The sequence below is a fragment of the Medicago sativa genome, chromosome 3 (assembly GCF_051527215.1).
Source record: "Medicago sativa cultivar Bolivia chromosome 3, Bolivia_mono, whole genome shotgun sequence".
NCBI classification, from domain to species: Eukaryota; Viridiplantae; Streptophyta; class Magnoliopsida; order Fabales; family Fabaceae; genus Medicago; species Medicago sativa.
In genome coordinates this window covers 88839766-88864322 of record NC_140751.1, presented here as the reverse complement: position 1 = coordinate 88864322, position 24557 = coordinate 88839766, and the positions used below count along the sequence as shown (strand labels likewise).

General features: G+C 35.6%; 1 protein-coding gene and 1 long non-coding RNA gene across 2 annotated transcripts; one reads left to right on the top strand and one right to left on the bottom strand.

Moving 5' to 3' along the window:
* Nucleotides 1–14433: 14433 nt before the first annotated feature.
* On the bottom strand, nt 14434–16879 carry LOC146941611 (uncharacterized). The gene is made up of 4 exons (XM_085749967.1): nt 16839–16879; nt 16267–16719; nt 15998–16175; nt 14434–15867 (listed from the first exon to the last, which is right to left on the bottom strand). The coding sequence occupies exons 1-4, from the start codon at nt 16877–16879 to the stop codon at nt 14434–14436; spliced, it is 2106 nt and encodes a 701-aa protein (XP_085606093.1).
* A 4196-nt stretch (nt 16880–21075) lies between these two features.
* Nucleotides 21076–22179, top strand: LOC146941610 (uncharacterized). The gene is made up of 2 exons (XR_015032448.1): nt 21076–21632; nt 21982–22179. It is a non-coding gene; the product is annotated as an uncharacterized LOC146941610 (long non-coding RNA).
* The last annotated feature ends 2378 nt before the right edge of the window (nt 22180–24557 follow it).

Sequence of the window (24557 nt, the reverse complement as noted above, 5' to 3'; positions counted from 1 at the left end):
TTAATGATCAAAATTGTAAACTTATGATTATACTTTATGTTAACGATATTTTTTTGTCCATATCATAAGATAAATTCTGGGCATTAACCCCTGGAAAAAAATTCTGGGCATTAATTCTGGACATTCATTAGAAATATCAGCAATGAAGATGAGCTGAGGAAATAAGGTTAACAACACAGTAATGGAGAGAAAGAATCACAGATCTACAAATCGAAAGAAATGAACGAGAGAGAGTGGTATGCCTATCGAGTGTGAGAACCTGGGAGTGAAACCAGAGAAAGAGAAATGACGGTGAAGGTGAAAGTGACAACCCCAAATGTTGTTGCGAGAGTGAGAACATGAGAGAAAGAAGAAACTCAGGTTGGTGTTGATGTTGGTAGAAATGTTCTTCATTCATAAATGATATCTGGACAATTAATAAAATATATACTGAAGAAATTAATTTGGCCAAAGTAGTATATTAGGTTCTTTTGGGGAGGTATTTTGATTTAAACAACAAAATGGTCAATTTAGAATTACACATAAAATTGGTTCACTTGCTATCAAGGGTTAAGAAAACTTTTTGTATGGTACACAAAAAGAGTGTCTTGTGTATCCTAACCTTCACCGTTTACGTTAACTCCTAACTTTAGAGTTGTAATGCTATGCATTTGGAGAAAATTTTATGTGTCTTATCGATTTTTACCTTTGTGATTTAGATGTAACCACAATAAACTCAGCACTAGTGACAGTAACCTCAATTGAGATAGAGTCATTATCCAAATCAATTGAGATTGAGTCAAAAATTTGGCGAGTGCTTCCATATCATAAATAACATTGAGTACAAAATTATGGCATCAATATTACCAACTCCCTTTGTCTTATGGGCTAGATGACCAACTGAGGAACCTGCCATAAGAGACAAATAAAGAACGTCGTGATTGAAACAAAACAAGAGATTCATAGTAGCGTTGAAGATGGGACGGCCCTCTAGTGCATTATCGATCACTCCAATGTTTTCAACCAACACACCACAGCAACAACTTCTTCAACCTGTGGGGTGTGTCTTCAACATGAGCATCATCAACACGATCATGCGAAGTTCTTCACCCTCAATCAAAGGTTGCATTAAGACTTTTAAAAAATATATTTTATGACATTTTTTTTCCACTTAGTGGCACACATCTCTCAATCTTGCTCATAGTTAGACTTTCTACAATTGGGTTGAAAACTTCCAACTCCAATAATGTAGCAAGATGTACAAAACAAAGAAATCTTTCAAATCAATCGTGACAAATAGTACATGTCTTTCTCGTTCCACCAAAATGCGACCATAAAGAGTTTGCGCAAGATCAACATAAACAAAAACACAAGCAAAGTGACCTATGAATTTGGAATTGGTTGTTTCATTCAATGATAAAAGGGTCCCTATACCATAGCCAATTGTAAAATTAACCTTTGGCCTCCAAAATTCCCTTGGGGAATTATGAAATCTTATCCAACATTGTGCTTTAGTGTTGTTGACTTATTTTGATTTAAAACATAAGGTCCAAGAAAATATAATCACGACAAATGCAGCTTCAAACTCCATGTGCCAATGGTTTAAACATTTCGTATATCTTTCTGAAATGAGAAAAAAATTCAGATAGAATATTTTATCAAGTGGATTAATCATAATCTACTTGCCAAGATGTTATTAAGTTTCAATAATTTCTCACGAAGAACATCTTCCTTATTCCTGGTAGCCAGGTCATTTTTTTATTCTTTCGGTAGCCAGGTCATGAAATAGAACAAGCTTATGCCAAAATCAAAATGACAAATATTTAATTCTTACAAATTATAGGAACTGTCATTCACCTAACCATTTAGCAAAGTTTGGGATAGTTGTACAATAAAGTCACGGCGGTGTCATCCGGTCACATTCGAATGAGTGACAAAATTCTCCCCAAAAGATTTAACATTGTTGGGCTTTATGATTTGTACAATTTCATAGCTTTATTTTTTTTTAAGGAAAAAAAAATAATTGCATGTAATAACAACATTTTAATTCATGTAACTTGTAATGGCAAACATAAGTAATAATAACAAAGACTTTAAGAGGCAATAATCCTCCGTTATGGTAGGGCCCCTTTCTCCTAACCTTCAAATTTCAAAGAAGAGGGCGAATAGGAGATTTCAGAGTGTTAGGTGATTTTTGTCTATTGTGAGTATAAGCACAAAAAGGATTACAAAGTTACAAGAGCGTAGTAGAAAGCATGTTAATTAGGTTTACACTTTTTAGGCCAACGAAATCTGTACCAAAAACAATTATGATTCCTATATTGGCTAATGAATAGATTGAGTTACTTTTTGTTTTCATATAAACCAAATGAAATCGTTAAAAACTGGAACTATATTATATAACTAAAGTGCAATGATGTAGTTTAATTAGAGTACCCAAAAAATTTGTCTAGATGCAAAACCAAGGAATGCATTGTATATATAACGATGTAATTTGAAAACTCTACCACTATAAAACACAACACACCAGCAATAAAAACCAGCATTGTAATGCATACATTCCAACTATTGAAAATCAGAACCAGAAAAACCTCAATAAGCCTCAATTAATGTATGTATCAACATTTAGTAAAACAGATTATCCGAAATTGCATCAGCAAAATGAACTTGAGAGCATGATATATGTGCTTATTTGGCAATTAGAACTGTATACAAATCTAACTCAGAAGATTCCTTAAAAAAAAAATCTAACCCAGAAGATATACCTTTGATGATTTCAAGTATGAGTTACCAAGTTTCACATCGACTACGAATGAACTAAATGTTAGATATATAAAAAATGTGATTCATATAACTAATGACGTAAGGTTCTGGGTGAAGATCCAGAGTCTCCCTCTTTTGTGGTAGTGAAGTATTGACTCATTTTTACTCTTGACACTTCCTCGGACTCCCCAAAGAGGTATCAAAGTTCAGAGAAGATTGTTGGATGGTTAAGTCTCGCATCGTATATAAATAAGTGGCTAAAATATTAAATATAAAAAGAAAAGTGATTTGTTGTTGCTCCTGATGCTCCTCCAGACTCCCCAAATACTCTCTCCGTCAAAGCTAACAGATTTTTCACTTTGTTGAATGGTATCCTTATTAATTAGCTTTTTTTTCCCTTCAAATTCCATGACATATATATATATATATATATATATATATATATATATATATGTTGTGAATTCGGACTCAAATCCAAACTTCACTTCAATGAAATTTAGATTCGTGGAGCAAGTACCAATAGCAACCAACAACCAAATTAACCACAAGCAATAACAACAATCTAGATCTAATCTAGAAACCAAGTGCATAGCAAACCACAATCCAACCAAAGAATAAACAAGATAAAGAGAATAAAGAAAAGATAACAACACCAAGAAATGTTCACCCAGTTCGGTCTAACTTGACCTACTCTGGGGGAGAGATTGATCTCTCCAATCCACTATCAATGAGTTCTTACAAAGAGATACAAATGGGTTACAAGAAATTAGCTTCAACAAGATCACAAAGAACAACCCTAATTTCTACCCATTTTCCCAATCTCACCAATGAACAAGACACTCATGAATTTTCACTCTCCCAAGGTGTTTACAATTGTTTCCCAACTCTAGAATCTAACCCCCAAAAGAGAACCAACCCTTAGCCTTTGATTTCACTAAGAATCTTCTCTTTTGGTTTCACAAGACTCACCCAAGTTGCTCACAAATGACTCTCCACTCATGTGTTTCCCAACCCCGTGAATCTTCCCCAAAAGGCACCAATCCTTTCCCTAAGAGCCCCCTCTTTTGGTTCTCCAAGATTCACATCTTGAAGCTTTGAACATCACCCAAAGACCCTCAACCTTTAGTATTTAAAACCCTATAAGTTCCCTCATTTGGTTTCCATGAGATTCACCAAGCTTACCCAACAAATGGGTCAAATAATGCTTATATAGTGTTCAGATTCGGCCAAAATCGTGTCACGTTTTGCCAAATCGTGACACGGTTGGTGCGTACGACCCAAGGTACGACCAACCTTATCCTCAAAACGTGCCCAGCAAGCCGAAAATCGTGTCACGTTTTCCCAAAATCGTGTCACGATTGAGCACCCAGAAAACCATGCTCACTGCCTAGAAAATCGTGCCACGGTTCACAAATCGTGTCACGATTTGGAACCTTTGCCAAAATCATTTTTGAGGCACTTCTCAACAATATATATATATATATATATATATATATATATATATATATATATATATATATATATATAGACACACACACAGGGACGGATTTGAATAAGGCATGGTGTGGCAAGTGCCACACCAAATTTTTTTTTTTATTAGTTTACTTCATAGTTTTTTTTGTCAAGTAGCCTAGTGACTAGATTCACACACAATATGTGTGGAGAAGTGGTCATAGTTTTATTCATATATTAATACAAACATCTTTTATGTGTCTATATTTTTACTCATATATTAATATAGGAACCTATTATTTTTAATATATACATGTGTCTGTATTTTTACTCGTATATTAGTAAGGGGATCTATTTTTTTTAATTGTTACATGTGTCTATACTTTAACTCATATATTAATATGGGGATCGATTTTATTTTTAATTTATACACATGTCTATATTTTTACTCGTATTTAATACATAAATAATGTTTTGTACAATTTGTTCATCTGTCTATATTTTTATTCATATATCAGTAGTTTTTTTTTTTAATTTTAATTGCTACGCAATTGCGACTTGCTTCCAAAAAAAGAGCGCAACATGCTTAATGTAACATCCCGCCTGTCAGTATCAGAACTGTATCAGTCAATCGTCCCAGAGACCTTATTTTGGAAGAAAGTTTAATGGAGAATATTCATTACGTAATATCAGCTTATTACGGGTTAAGTATCAGAGGCGTATATAACACGCTTAAGTCAAGGACAGTTTGGTAATTGCACGAGAGGAAGATCTTCTCCCCCATGGATCAAACATCATAGTTTCCTTCTCCTCCTCTCTCAAGAACAACAAGAAGCTTTGGATTGATATCTCTATTTCCTCACATAGAGATTCCTTTGAGACTAGGGTTTTGGTTAGAAAGCTTTGGGTTGGAGTAAAGGTGATCAAGCAAAGATCAAGATGCTAAGGATTGCAAGAAAACAACAAGATTGGTTTGGTTTGAACAAAGAAAGCAAAAAGGGGCAAAAAGCTAGGGTTTGGTCATGTGAAGTGAAGATGATGCTTGAAGCTTGGGAATCATGTGTGAATCATGTTAGGTGAGTTCCTTAGATAGCTTTCCCTCCTTGAGTTTATGTTATTGACTTGTAAGATCAGAAATGAATTTTTAGGGTTTGCATATAGTGTGTAAGCACCCCTTTTTATGTTATGCTTGCTATACTTGCCAATGCTTGCAATTCAAATGTTTTACAAGTTTCCTATGACCTCTAGAATCATACTATGCATAAAGATATTTTGGTTTTGAGGTTTTTGGGTCAAGAACACCTTTTATGCAGGGCTGGACTGTCATAGCTCGCCTCGCGAGCAAGTGAGCTCGCCATCGCGAGCAAGACAACCGAACCAGGGGTACTGCTCGCCCCTAGCTTGCCTCGCGAGCAATGCAACTCGCCACAGCGAGTAATGCTGCTCGCCTCGCGAGCAAGACAGTGCTTACGGCATTGTTTGCTCGTCTCAGGTCTTGTTGACGTCCTATAAGCCGGTGTTACCCGAGCAGTCTTTTATGAAATGAACCCCTCAAACCAAGATTCTATTGGCTAATTTTAAGTAAAGATTTCTTGAGAAGGAGCAAGTATTTGGCATAATTAGCAAAGCATGGCAATGAAAGAATAGTAAGATAAGAGCGGGTAGCAAGTCAACCATTAAGAAAGGGAAGAACTAGAGCCTCGGTATAGTTATCGAGAACTAGTATAGTTAGAAAGAATAGAATGTTTTGCATTAGTAATATGCTTGATAGACGCGAGGTAATGAGAGTATTATCTTCGCATAGAAGAAAGTGACATACGAGCATGGCAAGACGTGAATCAATTTTATATCCATTCACAAAGTAAGTTAAGCAAGCATATAGTTACCTCTAGTGGGATCGTCTAGGGATCCGAGGTAAAAGAGTTAGCATGTTTAAGTTTATTTCTCATGCATAAGACTAAGGCTTATAAGAAAGTAAGAAAGAGTGTCATGTCTCTTGTTATCCAAATTGGATTCAAGGGGTTCCCCAAGGGGAATGGTTAAGCCGCAAGGGAGCCGCATTTCACTAAGCTAAGGTGCCGTGTCTTTTGTATTCCATCCAAGGTTGGGTACAAAAGGTTCTCCAAGGGGAACGGGGTAAGCCGTAAGGGACCCGCACGTTCACTAAGGGAGTCCGGTGCGCTCTTGCTAAGCATTTCACCGGTAGTAAGGGATTATCTTCCGGGGTTACTCCACTCGGGACTAATCCATAAAATGAATTCAAGATAATTGTTTGTTACACGCTAACATAATCAATGAAGCTGACAATGCATATTCATCATACATTTATGTGTTATGTCATAGAGCCTTGGCATAGACTGTCAAGAACTAGAAAGAATATAGAAGTAGAAAGTCAAGAGCTAGCAAGCTAGAAAGAGTCACTTTTGTGGCAAGACTAAGGAAGTTTATTAGATACATCTTATTTAAGTAAGCAAGTTAAGAGAGTTATACCGATGACGATCTTAGGTTTCCCCTAGTCGTCCGGTTTAGAGTTGTGTCATGACTTTAGCAAGTGAAGGCCATGATGCGTAGATCGTATCTTGGCATTGCGGTTTTAGTCTCCCCTTATCCGCCATGACACGTATAAGAAGAGAAGCCTATAACAAGTAAGATAAGCCTATGACGGGTCTAGCATGCACTACCGTCTAGGGAAGCAAGACTCCACACACGTATAATCAACCGTCAGGTTGTATTGTAGACACGTGGCGACTATAGGTTTTCCTCAGAGGTTGCCTATAGCCTAGGGTTAGGTGGAACTCACTGAGACATTATGTCTCATCCCAATCCTTATTTGTTTCAGATATCAGGATGGTTTGCAAGCTAGTAGCCGAATGGATGCTGCGACAAGTGTTGGTTCGTACCCGATGCCGGATGATGTGGATCTTCAAGGATGTATACATCATGCATTAGGAAAGTTTAAGACGTAATCTCTTGTACGAACGCATGTTGTTGTATAAACATTCATTTGAAGTTTTATTGTTGTAAATTTTAATGTATCCAGTACTAAAGATAACGCACGTGCTAGACTTTCTAGATACGTCTAGTATGGGTGTTACACTTAACGTCCGTATGCATGGGTATTCTGCTAGAGCATTTGATTGATCTCTTGTAACGTCTTTATTAAATTTAATATTATTTAATTATTTGACGGAATTTTTTTGCCACACTGATATTGTGAGTCCAGATCCGCCCATATATATATAGAATGTATCATATGAGAATGGTCTTTTTATATGAGAATACGAGAATGAATTTTCAGACTTTGGATTAAGACTTAATGGATGAGATTAAAATGCTCATTATTACCTAACAAGCCTGTGCCTCTCCGTTTTCAATAAACACGCGCACCTCTTCTTCTTCAACATACCTGCAAGGCTGCAACCTTCTCATATCAGTAACAACCTTCTTCTTCCATGATACAAATCCCTTCTCTTATTTTTTTTTTTTTTTTATAGATGAGTAGATTTCTTTTTCCCATTCCTATTTTTTTTGCTCATTATTGATTCTTCTTTGACGACTCGATTGTCTCAATACTGAATGAGATTCAAGTTAACATAAGTCATAGCTATGAATTCATTATCAACCTTTCTTTTGTTTCATTTTAAAAATTAAGTTTTGATTAATTAAATCACACTTATTCCATGAAACTGAACCTTAAATAAAATGTATATGAAGCAACAGCCAAGAAAAAATGTCCATGATGCGATAACTAAGAACTCAATTGATTGAAAAATTGGATGTAGATGCTTGTTGAATTTCACCGTGAATTCCAAAATATAAACAGAAGGGGGGTTTGACAAAGGGGGTATATTTGATAGATGTTGGAAAAATGATGTTGGCCCCATGTTGAAGATGAACAGGCAACAACAACATGCTCACATAAAATAGGCATCGAATGTTAAAATTTGTTTATATATCAAATGAGATTCATAGATTCCATAGGCAAGTTAATTGCTGGAAATATGCCGTGAGCTGATGAAGATAAAGGGGCGAGGAAGAACTAACTAGGTTTAAAAGAAATGATAGAGTAGAGAGAGGCATATGTGTTGTTAAATGATGCTTTTAAATCTCAGCCAATCAATTTTAATCTAAGGGTTGATATTTATTCTCACCATTCTCATATAAAAAGACCATTCTCATATGATACATCCTATATATATATATATATATATATATATATGTTTACCGTGGATTTGGTTTTGGCCTCCTACAACTGCACCATGCACTAAACATAAAATAAGACATATTTGATAGATTTAGCATTGGCTTTTCAATAAGCAGCAAAAAAAACTATACTCCCTCCGTCCCGGAATATCTGATCCATTTTCTAAAAAAAGTGTTTCAAAATAACTGAGTCATTTCAATTTTCAATACAATTTTCATCATTCCCAATACAATATAACATTAAATAATACTACTTTTATCATTCCCAATACAATATATTCTACTTTCCCCTTTATTTATACATTTTTCTTAATCTATGTGAAATGAGTCAAGGGATCAAATAAATTGGGACGGAGTGAGTATCAAACAAAAAATAAGCAGCAAAAGGACGAGATTTGGGGTCTTGGAGTGGCAGATATCATTATCAAGTTTCAGTGTCCCATAATTTTGATTTTTGATTATAAAAATGTTGGCACCGCTAACACAGGAGCAAAAGGTGAGGAGAAATGTACGTGGAGCGTGCAAAAATGTCAGCCTAGCAGCTTTGGTAATTGTTGTACTTGAACAGTCATTTTCATACATACTTACACGACCATTATTCGCTGAGATGTGATGCATTATTCTTTTGCAGCAACCAAAGGAATGTCTGTTCACAGTTTAATGCTTCCCATTCCTTTTGTGTTATTTTCATATCAAACTATAAACACTGTATGATGGTATGTAACACTGTACAGTATATGATACTCCCTCCCTTCCGGAATATCCGACTCATTTACTAAAAAAAAGTGTTTCAAAATAACTGACTTATTTTAATTTTCAATACAACTTTCATCATTTACAATACAATATAACTCTAATTAATACTACTTTCATCATTTCCAATACAATATATTCCATTTTCCCCTTTATTTATATATTTTTCTTAATCTGTGTAAAAAATCAAATTGGACCGGATATTATGGGACGGAGGGAGTAGTTTTTATCTTTCTCTTAATTTTTCATATCGAAATATCATTTCAAATAAGACATATTTGATGTCAAAATATCATTTTTCTTTTAACTATATATGCATTCTTTTACAAATCATCATGGTAAGGAACAAGTTTGATTCTGTTTCAACATATCGGTTGAACCGTTGAGGGAAAAAAATGTTTCAATTTCAACATTAATTTCACATCAAGTGATTTTTAAAGTTTCATTCTTAGTTTGACTTTGGTGGCTTAATCAAAAAATTTAATATCTTCCGTAAAATATACCGGACACCTTCATCTAAGTTCAAATTTGTCAAATCGCACTTGTGTGTTTGAGTTTCAACTAATGTTTATCATTGTCAGAGACGACCCTGAGTTAGGCAATTTGTGGGGCAAGGCCCTCACTATGTTTTGGGTTGAAAAAAATTAATATTATATGTTCTATAATAAATGACCACACATTAAAATAATTTGATTAATTATTAAATTGTCTACATTTAAAAATGAGTAAAATGTTAAATACTATTAAAATATCTTAAAAAACAAGAACAATTAATATATATATATATATATATATATATATATATATATATATATGCTTTTCTAAATAAATTTTATATATACTTAATGTTATGAGTTAAGTGTCTATATGATTCACCTGAAGGTAAGGAGACAAATATTAACATAACAATTAACAAACAAACATTTGTCATTAAAAAACAAAAATTAAAATAGATTAATGCTATATGTATGTATGTATGTATGTATGTATGTATGTATCTATCTATCTATCTATCTATCTATCTATCTATCTATATATATATATATATATATATATATATATATATATATATATATATATATATATATATATAGAGAGAGAGAGAGAGAGAGAGAGAGAGAGAGAGAGAGAGAGATTTGCTAGAACACACTCACTAGTTTTTATGTGGGAGTATTTTAGCAAGCTACACCTTAAGGTGTATTTAACTACTTTTTAGTTATAACTTGCTAAAACACACCTTCTAAAAAATAAGTGGGTGTATCCTAGCAAATGCCTATAGGAGTTGCTAACATACACTAACTTATTTTTTAGAAGGTGTGTTTTAGCAACATTCACCTTAAGGTGTGTTTAACAACTTTTTAGTTATATCTTTGCTAAAACACACCCTTTTTTTTTGGAACAAATCAAAATGAAATATATGCTCAAAAGCGAAGTGATTCACCCCGCACAAGGTGTGCTAAAAGTGATGAATCACCCAATGTCAGGTACAAAACACAAGCACCTAAAGAAGATGCTACCAGCAACAAAAAATAAATAATTACATGACACCCATACAAAGAAGTGGGTATCTCCACCAATCATGAAAACCAAACGATAAAGGAATCACATTTGAAGAAAGCCATAAAAGAGTTCAGCTTCACTCTTTCAACAATACTGAAAGGATCTATAACCGCATTTTTGAATATACAGTTGTTTCTCTCCTTCCAAATTGCCCAAATACTAGCAAGCCAGATAACCTTAAGATAATGCTGAGAAAGACGCGGTAAACCTGCCATATGAGTAAACTGAAAGAAATGATCCGTTACCGAGCCAGGAAGAACACAAGGGATACCAATCCAATGACAAACAGAATACCATACACTCGCAAACACATCACAACCAATGAATAGATGACCCGCCGTCTCAGAAGACCCACATCCACCAACACAAACAGTGTCTGTTGGTTGAAGAACATGTCGACGAACTAGATTTGAACGAGTTGGGATTCTATCTTGAAGAAGACGTCAAGCAAACAGAGATACTTTCGAAGGAACAAGTTTGTGCCATACGTCATTAAGTACACCAGCCGCCACTTGATCATCTATAGTGTTTAGGAAACGATACGTCCCACTGACCGTATAACCATGAATCAGGTCAAGCAGCCACCGCCACTGGTCCTGAGTGTTTTCCTGCAAAACAACGTTATTTAACAATGAAGCACACTCCCTCACACTATCCTCCTCCCACGCCATCAAACGACGCCTCCACACCCACCCAGAACCGCCTTCCTCCCACCCCAAACGCGCCATCTCCTCCACCAAACAATCCTTATTAACTGATAACTCATAAAGGCGATCGAATTAAATATTTAAAGGAACTCCACCCAACCAATTATCAGTCCAAAAAAATGTTTTCCTCCCATCTCCTACTACCCGCCTAATATTGTTATCAACCCATCTATCTACAACCGCCCCCCTCCCTTCCCTCACGTTACATATCATTCTCCACCACCTAGAGTCATATCTACCTCCTACCTTAATACAACCACCCTCCTCTCCATACCGTGCCTTTAAGACACGGTGCCACAACCCTTCCTTATCCACCTTCAACCGCCAACACCACTTCCCTAATAAAGATAGGTTAAATTCTCCTAACCTCCGAACCCCCAAACCACCATTATTCACAGGTAAACACACAGAATCCCATTTAATCCAAGCAATTTTTTTAGAGACCTCACACCCCCCCCCCCCCCAAAAAAAAATTTTAAAAATAGATTTGATAGAGGAAATTATACCTGTAGGTGCCTTGAAGAAGGAAAGAAAGTAAACCGGTAGAGAAGACAGGACAGATTTCAGGAGAACCAGGCGACCACCAAACGATAAGAACTTATTATTCCAAGAAGACAATTTAGCTGTTATTTTATCAACCACATGTTTCCAAAAATTGATTTTCCGATCATCACCTCCAATAGGCAACCCCAAGTAAACAAAAGGGATAATACCAGTTCTATAATTCAAAACAGAAGCCGCCTCTGACAACCAAGATAAAGGAATATTAACTCCCGTCAACATACTTTTGTGGAAATTAACCTTCAACCCCGACACCTCCTCAAAAAGTAACAACACTGCCTGTATCGTACGAACATTCAACCAACTTTTTTCCCCGAGAATGAGAGTATCATCAGCAAACTGGAGATGAGACAACCTGACCTCCCTTCGAAATCCTACACCATACGCATGATAGAGATTATTAGCCATCGAAGCCTTCATCAAAACATCAAAACCTTCGGCCGCTAACAAAAAAAGAAATGGCGAAAGAGGATCCCCTTGCCTAAGACCCCTCTGTATATGAAACTCATTCGTCGGACTTCCATTAACAAGGACAGCTGCTGACGCTGTTCCAACACACTCCATAATCCATTTCCGCCACAGTGTTGGAAAATTCATATTTAACATGACTGAGTTTAAGTAATTAAGATCAATCGAATCATAGGCCTTTTCGAAGTCAACCTTAAACAGCAACAACTCTTTGTTCAATTTTTGTGCATCATCTACTAACTCATTCGCGATAAGAATGCCATCAAGAATCTGTTTGCCGCGGACAAATGCAGACTGAGCATCAGACACCACAAAATCCAAAATAGTACGAAGCCTGTTAGCAAGAACCTTTGCCAACACTTTATACATACAACCAACTAGAGATATTGGTCGAAAATCAGCTAGCCGTTGAGGGCTGTCCACCTTTGGAATCAAAGCAATAAAAGTCGAATTTACACCCTTTGTCAATTTCCCATTACGATGAAATTCCACTAGAAACCGCATAAAATCATCTTTCAATTCATGCCAAAAATCCTTAATGAATCCAACATTTATACCATCAGGTCCGGGACTTTTAAAACTGTCACAGTCCCAAACCGCTTGTTTTACCTCTTCTAAAGAAAAAGGCCGAACCAACGAACCAGCCTGTGCATAAGTCAACTTACGAAAATTTAAGCCATCAACACTACGCCGAACTGTTTCTGATACTCGATAATGGCTTGCAAAATGATTAAATACAGATGCCCGAATATTCTGAACCCCTTGAACCAGAACACCATCGACTTGGATCAATTGTAAAGAATTTCTGCGTTGCCTATATGACATCATATTATGAAAAAATTTAGAGTTCGCATCACCTTCCTTTACCCAGTGCATCCTTGCCTTCTGCCAATTCATACTAGTATGCACACGTGACAATGAATGCAATTGAACCGCCAACTCACGAATCTCCTTAGCTTCCTCTTCTAACAAATCGCACTCCTCCCCTTTAGTGTCTAGGGAAGAAATTTGATTTTTAACATCTAGAATCCTGCCTTCAATATTTTTAGTATGTTGATGATGCCACTCCTTGAGACAAAATTTAATCATTTTAAGCTTCATTTTTAGAACATGATCGCCCCAACCATCCATGCTGAAAGAATTCAATTTTTCACGAACAAACTCAGCATAACCAACATAATCTGCCCAACATTTCAGCAACCTCAAAGGTCGAGGTCCCCAATTAGCCTCATCAACACTTAGAACCAACGGAACATGATCAGATAAACCCCGCTGATGAGCAACCTGTAGACAATTTGGCCAAGAATCACACCACTTTGCTGACAACAGAAATCTATCAATCCTGCTCATAGAAATGCCATCCCCACGATACCAAGTAAAAAGTCTTCCACATAACGGTAAATCTATCAATAAACTACCGTCAATGAAATTGTTAAAATTATCTGCATCCACCTGTCTGAAAGTCACGGTTCTACCTCTTCTCTCTGTTGACATTCTAACTGAATTAAAATCCCCACAAATACACACATTCTCTTCTCCATGTCAAGAATAAATTGATTCAAACAGACCCATAGTTCTTGCTTCACATAAGTATCACAAGGAGCATAAACATTTGCAATAATAAAATCTTGACCCGTAAGAAGAACCTTCCCTTTGATAATCAATACATGTCTAAAACTCATAGTACACCAAACCTCCACCACCGACGAATCCCAACACGTTATTAAACCACCAGAGGCTCCAACGGAAGCTTGAAAAGAGTACCCAAAACAGGAACTGCCCCATAAAGATTTTACCAACAATTCCTCAACCAAACTCAACTTAGATTCTTGTAAACAGACCACAAACGGATGCTTGTCTTAAATCAAACGGCGAACTTCTGCCCTTTTCTCAAAACCTCCCAAACCTCTAACATTATAAGACAACACCTTCATCACCACCACTCTCCACCCCCACCCAACACCCACTCCACAACACCCTACACCCCCTATCTTCCACTCCCACCGTCCTCCACATCCCCCGCTGCCAACATACTCCCTCTCTCCGCCCTCAACTCTTTCCTACCCTCCTTTGTTAAAAGATTAATTTTTTTACCACGCTCAAAGCACACACCCAAAGACTTTCCTATCTCCCTCACATCTTCCTTCGCTCCCTCCTGTTTATCATGAAGAATAACCCAATGCTCCCAATCATTATTTACCGAAGCATTAGACATGTTTGAAGAGTTAGATAAAGAATTAGCCTTTGATTTAGAATCCTTAGCCAACTTGCTTCGCTTGCGCTCTTTACTCTTTAATACTTTCAAAACTTCCTTTCTATCTACCAAAGGAAGGCGGACTATTCTTTTAACAAACCCAGCAGTGTACTTAAGAGGTGCTCCATCCTTCTTCTTCATTTTATTATTCGACAAAGAGGAAGACTTAGACTTGGAAACCTTTGGCCTACCATCCTTTAACGAGCACTGCCCCACCAAACTAGTATCAATATGTTTTGAATCCAAAGCAATTATTTTAGGCGAATTACCCCCTAGTTGCACAGTTGCGTCTTCACTAATGCTGGCCTGCTTCACGTGCTCTTCCAAAGAATGTTTCTGGGAGATATTTTCTGCTTGTTTAAAATTCACGTGTTGATCACTAGAATTATTCAACCAATCTTCTTTAAGGTCATCCACCAACTCATCCAAATTATCATTAATATTATCCAAACCTGCACGATCATTACTGTTAATTAACTCCTCCATCGGTGACACCGTTTCCTCTTCTGACAAAAAAGCATCTTCACCTAAATTGCACCCCCACTCCTCCACCAACTTGAGCACGTGTTTATTACCATCAATTACAATTTCAGTTGAAGTATTAACAACCTCCAACTGAGTTGTAGAAATAAGAACACGTGCGTAATCCAATCTCGCCTTATCTACCGTACAATCATCAGAACGAATAAATCTTCCACATACCGACACACATAATTTAAAAAACAATTCATTCCACGCATGCATAGGGGTCCCATAAATTCTTAACCAAGCTCCCCTTTCATAATTATCATCTTGTGGCGACCATTTATGCAAATCCGCAAACAACATTCCAAAAAAATGTAAAGCATCATTAAACACCTTCCAAATATCCTCACCCCCGATGCAATGAAGAAAGACCCTATCACTTCCCATAGGAGTTACAACAACACTAGTAAACCCTGCATCCTCCACTCGTTGTTGTAACGATAACGACGAATCACCCGACACCACCCTAGCTACCATTCCACCATTTGCCCATACAAGATCCTCCGGCATGGGATTGTATAAAAGAGGAACCTTAGAGTGAGGCATCACAGGTTGCGCCTCTTCACTCTCCACGTCCTTCTTTACCTTCGGTTCCCACTCAAGTTTCCTATCCTCCTTCGCCTTACCTTTCTTCACATCAACCTTACCCAACACACACACCTCCTTCTCCTTCCTCGACACTCCCTCTTCTTCACTCTTCTTTTCTTTTTTTTTTAATTTTCGACTTATTTTTTTTCTTCTTCAACTCTACATTAACATCCATCATACCTACCTTCACAATTTTTTCTCCCTCATCAACTCTCTCCTCCACCTTCGTCGAGTTTACCCTCACATTCTTCACCCCCGCTCCATGTGTAATCACCACCACGTCCTTCCGAACACCACTTCCACCACTCCTAACAGACCTATCAGCCTCATCAAATTGCGCAAATCTATCAAACCATGCTTCCCTAGCCCATACACGACAATCTCCTATCCAAATATTATTCAAGGCTTTGCCCTAGTTTGTCTCTATTTTTAACATTCAAAAAACGAACAAACCCGTAAACCTGACCACGAGCATTGAGGTGTCGATCTACATACACATCAGAAAGAATACCACATACCTCGAAATATTGACGTAAACGGAACAAAGGCATGAAGTCTGGAATATTTGCGAAGAAAAAAGTAACCTTTCCACCAGTAGCATAGTCGTCTGCTTTCATTGCTGAACTGCGCTTAGATATTGTTCCCCTGCCATTCAAACGATCTGCCTCTTGAGACCAAACTGCACCACGTTCTTGTGATTTATCTGAACGCACATGCAAATTTTCCTTACGTGCTGATACCAACTGATGATCGTAAACCCTATACTGCCTACCTGAAACCCTATCATCCTCCCAATGCTGCTGTCGTCTGAAGTCCTTACCCTGAACCCTACCTCCTTGCCGCTCTGATTCCCAAAACCTGTCCCGTCCTCGATCGTCCGGTTGCGTCGCTATCCTCTTCCTTGACCTAACTACAGACCAATCACCCCTATCCCCCCAATTTTTGCCTCCCAGGCTGGCCCCCTATCCCCCCCATTGAATCTCTCTTTCGGAGATAAGCTCCGGCGTGGTTGCCAACGGAAGAACCTAGGTCGGCCACCACGATCTCTCTCTTCTCTCCCTGGCATTGCTCTGTTTTTTGTGTTTTTTGCTAAAACACACCTTAATAAAAACTAGTGGGTGTATCCTAGCAAACCTCATATATATATATATATATATATATATATATATATGTTGTCGACACTACTCAAAAGATTTGGGTTCGTCCTTGATTATTGCCTAGTCCTAAAAAAAATTAACATTTAAAATTTTTTTTGATTTATTTTACAAAAGATTGAAATTTAATTTTTCTCAATAAATATTTTTTTATGAAAACCGTAAAGTGAACATGTGTTTGAGCACATGTTAGCATGATCTAATTAATTATTCCATCTGTTACCAATTATAAGTAAATTTAACTTTTTAAGTTCATTCAATTAATAATATATACTATGAATGATCTAAAAACTAGAGTCATTGATTAATATTGACGATCTCCATATTCAAAGTTCAGCGCTCACGAAGGTGTTTCAAGAAGTGCAGAGTTTACAAAACGATTACGATATACACCCTCCGGTCACTATTATAAGCAAAATTTTACTTTTTAGGTTCATTCAATAAATGATGTATGTAGTCTATTTAATGGACCACATACATCATTTATTGAATGAACCTACAAAATAGAATTTTACTTATAATAGTGACCGGAGGGTGTACATTTTTCAATTCCCTATCGAAATCCTTTTTAGAAAAACGTACTCCCTCCGTCCCGGTATAATTGACCTACTTTGGTTTTTCACACATATTAAGAAAAGTGTATAAATAAAGGGGAAAGTGGAATACTCCCTCCGTCCCGGAATAACTGACCCATTTTCTAAAAAAAAGTGTCCCAAAATAACTGACCCATTTCAATTTTCAATACAACTTTCATCATTTCCAATACAATATAACACTAAATAATACTACTTTTATCATTCCCAATACAATATATTCCACTTTCCCCTTCATTTATACATTTTTCTTAATCTGTGTGAAAAACCAAAGTAGGTCAATTATACCGGGACGGAGGGAGTATGTTGTATTGGGAATGATAAAAGTAGTACTTCCTCCGTTTCAAAATGAGTGTCGTTTTAGGTGTTTACACACATATTAAAAAATGCAATGATTAAAAGAAAGAGAATGATTATTTTACCAAATTATCCTTATTAACTATTGGTTAGTTTTAAAAGTAATAATTTGGAAGTAGTGTGCAGAGTATTAATTGGAGGGTACAATTGAAAAGAAAAAGTTATTATTGCATTGAAAACTGAAAGTGACATTCATTTTGAAACAAATTTTTTTGGCTAAAGCGACACTCATTTTGAAACGGAGGGAGTATTATTTAGTGTTATATTGTATTGAGAATGATGAAAGTTGTATTGAAAATTGAAATGGATCAGTTATTTTGGGACATTTTTTTTTAGAAAATAGGTCCGTTATTCCAGGACGGAGGGAGTACTACTAAAGAATAAAAATGCATGATTAATATTCAGAGAGGGCAGTGTCTTGTCAAAAGAGCATGTTATGTTACTGCACTGCAGGTAGTAGGGTATATATGGGTTGTCTCTGGCATATACCACTGTTTCTTAGAAAGCATAGACCATAGAGTACACTATAACATGTAGAGAGGTAGAGACAAGTATTGCAAACCCACACACATAGACAGAGGTACCAACACCGAGCGGGTAGGGCGTGGGGTAATGGGAAATACTTCCATGACATAGTTTTGGTGCTACTCTGGGGGAAATACTATCATCGTTTCATACATTTGATTGAAAATTACTACTTTCTCAGTTTCTCTATGTCACGTAAAATAACTGAGTTTTTTTTTTCGTTTCACAATTATATTAAAGTAAAAATGTATAAGTAAAATAGAGAAAAATAGTCAAATTAATTAATATTAAATTGAAAAATGAAATGAGTCAAATTTTTTAAGACAATTTTTTTTACAAATAACCCAATTATTTTGGAATCAATTGAGTATTGTGGACATATTCACATATGACTTCTCTATTTTTTTTTGTCAAGTAATATAAGAAATTTGTCCTTTAAGATGAATTTGTGGGAAATATAGATTCCAAACTCTAATCTTTGCATATCATAATCTCTACCAAGTGAATAATATTCACCGGGTTTTTGTATTCTCTATTTTTATTTTTAATAATATAATTTATTTTATATAAATTAATATGAAACTGTTTTGCTCAATGGATTGTCTGTTGATTCTGGTTACAATCCAAAGAGATAAAATACCTCCACCAAACAGCCGAATGCATGGCATGGATTGTCTGTTGATTCTGGTTACAATCCAAACTCCAAAGAGATAAAATATCTCCACCAAACAGCTCAATGCATATTGCATAGCCATGGATTGTCTGTTGATGACAAAATACACCAGAAAAATTTTCATATGTGTACTCAAGTAATCTGCACCATTTTTATCAAACATATGTATAGTAGTAGTTAGCAACATGATTTAGTGAAATTTACTTAAATTTTAGTCAATTAAAAAGTGTATATTAGAAAGAGTGTTACTACTGAATATGGTACTCTTGAAGTTTGATGGACATGTATTCATCATTCAAAACATGTCATATTTTTGAATTAATTTATTTAAAATAAATCAAATTTTAATTGAGTTTTACCTACGTGGTGATAATGGTAAATAACCAAACTTTATAATTTAATATGCATATTTTCGTCAAAACAACGAAAAGTCATAATATTTTCTATTGAACAACAACCAAATACATCAAAATCAATTTTGATCTATATAGAAGTGAAATCATACATACATTAAATCTAACTGAAGAAGGTGTAAAATTAAAGTCTGAATCTAAACAATAAGAGGTGTATATGTGTTATATATATATATATATATATATATATATATATATATATATATATAACATTATCTTAAATATAATTAGCTCAGGTGGAAAAAAAACTTATATAGAAAAATAAGTGTTAGTTCAAATCCCACAATGCCATGTAGCAAAGAAAAAGTCCCACAATACCAACCTATAAGCAGTGGCAAAATCCCACAATACCAACCTATAAGCAGTGGCAAAAAAGAAATGATGCATGTTCGCCACTGCATGCCCTTACTCTAACTTACTTAGGGATTAAAAGACCAAAAAAGGGAGACAAAAAAGGTATGGACATATTCAAAATGTATAGGATTAATAATTCAAAGGGTTCTTCTTTCAAAAAAAAAAAAAATTAAAAATTCGAAAGGTTCTGCTTTTTCTTTTTGTTACAATTGCAAGGGGTATTGCATAGAGGATTGCAAATATAAATCTTATATTATCGCGGTGCATAGCCATTATGACGCCATCAGCACGTTAGCCTCACGACAGCAAAAATATTCACATAAAATTTCTTTCTAGTTCTATTTCAAATTGCATGTTTAGGTTTTTACACGGTTCTACCTTTCTAGTGAAAAAAACTTCAACTTCTTCACATATAGAAGATATGGTTGAGTCATTTTTTGCTTTGTAATCACTCATTTGCATCCCTTTTTATCTCATTTTATCTAAATAAGTGTCATTCATGTAATTGTTTTTGCAATTTCGTCGTCTGAATATAGTGTGTAGTTTGATTTTCACAACTCGGTGTGGCATATATAGTTTGGTTTTCCTTTTTGTAGACAATATGACTTATTTTTGTCCATGTAGTCGACCTCATTTAATGGAATAATGTTTTGTTGTTGTCGTCGTCTTTTGGAAGCATTAATCCATGCTCAAGAACAACTATTATTTCATTTCATGGTCAACTATTATATTTATTAGTCAATAAGATAATCAACTTCTTGTGCATCACACGGGTCTAAGCACTAGTTTTATTTACTAAGCTTCAGTCTGATCAATATCCTTTTTCGCTGCTCTAAAAAAATAATCATGTTCATTTAAAAAAAATATATCATTTTTCCGCTTAAGCTTCAGCAGCCGTGCATTCTAACCCTTCTTTTAAATTTGAGTAAATACTCAACTTAGTCCCTAAATTTTAACGCGTCGGCCAATTTAGTCCCTCAATTATACGAAATTTCTAATTAGTCCCTGAATTTGTAAATTGTCAATCAATTTCGTCCTTCTGTCCAAACGGAGGGTTAACGGGCTGACGTGGCCGTTAACCTCTCACATGTCATACGCCACGTAGGCAGGGACTAATTTGGCCGAAAATGACAAACATTTTGAAGGACTAAATTGATTGATTTGCAGAATTTTTTTTGGCTCTTCCCAAACAGCTCTTTTCTTCCCCAACGTATCTGTCTTCCCCAATTGTATAAAATTGGAACCCTAATTAAACAATATGCAATCTACATTCTAATTAAATGGGAATATGGGAAAAAACTGTTATTAAAGTCGAACTTCATCTTCAAGCTCCAACTTTAATGGTGATGAAAAGAGGTTGAAGATGATTCAGAAATGTAACCTTCAAATACATCCCTAAGTAATATTAAAAACCATCAAATAAGTCCCTGAATTTTTTAATCATATATCAAACAGATCCTTGAAATTACATAACACACAAATTGAAACTGAAATATTATATAGGCAAAAGGCATAGGTCATAAGTCATAAGTCTGAGAAATTACATAGGCAAAAGCAACCCAATTTTGAGGCATTATGCTGGTAGATTATCCTTTCAAGTGACTCATGTTAATATGACTGATAGCTTCACTGTTGATCTGGAAAAACATTCATGCTCATGCAATTTCTGGGAATTAGTTGGAATACCATGCCGGCATGCAGTCTCGGCAATTCATAAAAAGGTTGACGACCCTGTCAACTATGTGCAAAGGTATTACCATAAAGATACTTATAAGAAATGATATGAAGAAGGAATCACACCTATCAATGGGCAAAATAAATGTAAAATTGTGCAAAACTGCGCAGAATTATGCATAAAAATGTGCAGAAATTGTATGCAAAACTGCGCAGAATTATGCGTAAAAATGTGCAGATTTTGATGATTATCTACGTGCAGAATTTGTATGTAAATGGTGCAAAATTCGTGTGTAAAACTGCGCAGAATTTGTGTGTAAAACTATGCAGAACTATGTGCAAAACTGTGCAAAATTGTGTTACATTATCTGATATGGCTCATGTAAAATATTTTCTTATGCATTATTGTGTTCATATTATTTCAGGGGAGACCTAAAGGATTAAAAAATATCAATTCTAAAGGCATAACACAGGTAAAAAAGGCCAAGACAGTGCCTAATCCTGCTGCCAATGAAACTCCTCAAGCTATGTCCAAGTTTAATGGTGATGAAAAGAGGTTGAAGATGATTCAGAAATGTAACCTTCAAATACATCCCTACTTAATATTAAAAACCATCAAATAAGTCCCTGAATTTTTTAATCATATATCAAATAGATCCTTGAAATTACATAACACACAAATTTACTGCTAGTAGTAGTTCACACATACATCACTCATGACATGATACACCTAGAAAGAGATAGAAAAAGGAAAGGTAGCGCAGACGTATCACGTAGTAGCAAGTAAAGCAAAGCATATGCATTAACATAACTAGTTTTGATTTGACTTTGAAAAAGTCATTCATCCAACTCATTCATATTCATTCATCACTCAACACACAACACAACAACACTACCCAACCAACACAACTCATTTTCTATCCTCAACCAAACATACTTAACCTCAATTAATCGTTTGATTATTGCTTAATGGCTTTAGAGTTGCAAGCTTTGAATTCTTCTCCAACAGGAGCTACTAACGAAAAAATCATGCTCTCACAAAGCAACACCAATGAAAAAATCAACATCTCTGAATCTCATCACCAAATCGAATCATCATCTTCACAGCAACAACAACCGTTGCAGTCGCCGCCATCACCAGTGAAGTTGAACCACAAGTGCAGTGTTTGCGACAAAGCTTTTCCATCTCATCAAGCACTTGGTGGTCACAAAGCCAACCACCGTAAATCTTCATCAGAAGCACCAACATTTTCCTCTTCATTACCAAGTCAGAATCGCCGGAGATGATGATGATTTTGGAGGGGTGAGAATGGAGAAATTTTTAGCGGGAAGGAGAAGGTTCAAGGATGTGTTTGATGGTTCTGACTGAAATGTGAAGAAGGAGGAATATGTAATGCAGGGGCAAAATGGGAAAAGCAGGAAAAAAATAAACTGAAAAGTGAAAAATGAACTTTTTCCAAATCAATCAAATTAGTCCCAGAACACGTGGCTTCCTTCTTGCCACGCGTACAAGACAACACAGCATGCAGGGCGACATGTCAGCATGGCTAACAGAGCACTTTGACGGAGGGACCTTTTTGATCGACGTTTGACAAATTCAGGGACTAATTAGAAATTTCGTATAATTGAGGGACTAAGTTGGCCGACGCGTGAAAATTCAGGGACTAATTTGATGGTTTACTCTTTAAATTTACTAGATGGTGCATTTGTGCTTCGTACAAGTCAATATTGAACACGATAAATTAAAAGTATGTTAAATATAATCTAATTAAAACTTCATTACAACGTCACATGAGTAATAATAATAACATCGCATGAGTAGTAATAACAATGAGTAATAACTTCAATACAACACCACAAAGCTTTGCATGAGGTATATATATTCTTTTAAGGGTTCATCTAACCCTTCTTTTAAATTCATGTGTACCTGACCAACAATGAATTGGTTCTAATGGCAAGAGACTTGAGTCTCTTAAGTATCTGAAAAAGTGTTTGATTCCTAGTTCATGCGTTTGGAAGATAAAGACCCACAAATTTTTCGACGGAGATTAGTCACCACCAAACAGCAATGGAAAATTCGTATCTTTATCATAAAAACTCAAAAACAAAAATCATATGTATGTGAGATTGCCATTCTAATTGTTATAATGTTATCAAAGATGTTTGGCAAATGTCCCCTTAAACTTAATTTAGTTGGTAAAAACCTCGGACACCCTTATTATCACATTAAAGGTGAATTTTAATTGGAAAAAAATTGTCCAATGCAGGATTTTTCAACTGAACTATTCAGCAGCTCCTTTTTAGTTCATTCATTAATTTCTACAAAATGGAGTTAATCATGTAAGGTCTAGTTAAACCACCAGATAAAGTACAAAAAATAACACATTGTGGGTGGGTAAATTTTCTAAACGGTTAGAGAAACTATACATACTTTCAATATTGCCCACATTGGTCCACATACTTTTGGGATACAGAATAGGAAGTTAATCACAAATATTTTGCAATTAATTCAAGAGATGATGACAATATTATAAGGTTGGTGATCTGCGGAAATTTTTGTAAAGATAAAAAAAAGGTCGTTGTTTGTGGGTTAGTTTGAGTTTTGGGAAGTTAAATAAGAAAAGGCATGTGAAAAAGGCAATAGGCTTTTTTGATGCAAAAGTCAAATAGGCCTCATTCATCCATCATAATATGATATCTTCCCAGCCGATGCAGAGGAATATGATAGATTTGCACCAAAGATTTTTTTTGCTAGAGATTTGCACCAAGATTTATCATCATTGTCCTGTGATATTTTTTTCTCTTTTACACATTGTGCCCCAAAAGAGATCATCTTTACAATAAAATGAAATGATATAAAAGTAACCCTACAAAGTGAATAATTACCCGCTCTCTTTTTCACTTTTTTTTAAGAGAATCAGTGGTGAATTGATGAATGATAATTTTCATTTATATTTTTTTTTTAAATTATGTGTCTATTGTTCTATTATTGTGCACTCAA

What these genes read in the sequence shown, in the direction of transcription:
- LOC146941611 (XM_085749967.1), bottom strand. Translation starts at nt 16,879, where the DNA reads ATGCCAGGGAGAGAAGAGAGAGATCGTGGTGGCCGACCTAG. An exon ending in GCTCGTGGTCAGGTTTACGG is followed by an intron (nt 16,176 to 16,266) that starts GTTTGTTCGTTT and finishes TGTATGGGCTAG; the next exon opens with GGAAGCATGGTTTGATAGAT. An exon ending in AGGGAGAAAAAATTGTGAAG is followed by an intron (nt 15,868 to 15,997) that starts GTAGGTATGATG and finishes GTGTTGGGTAAG; the next exon opens with GTTGATGTGAAGAAAGGTAA.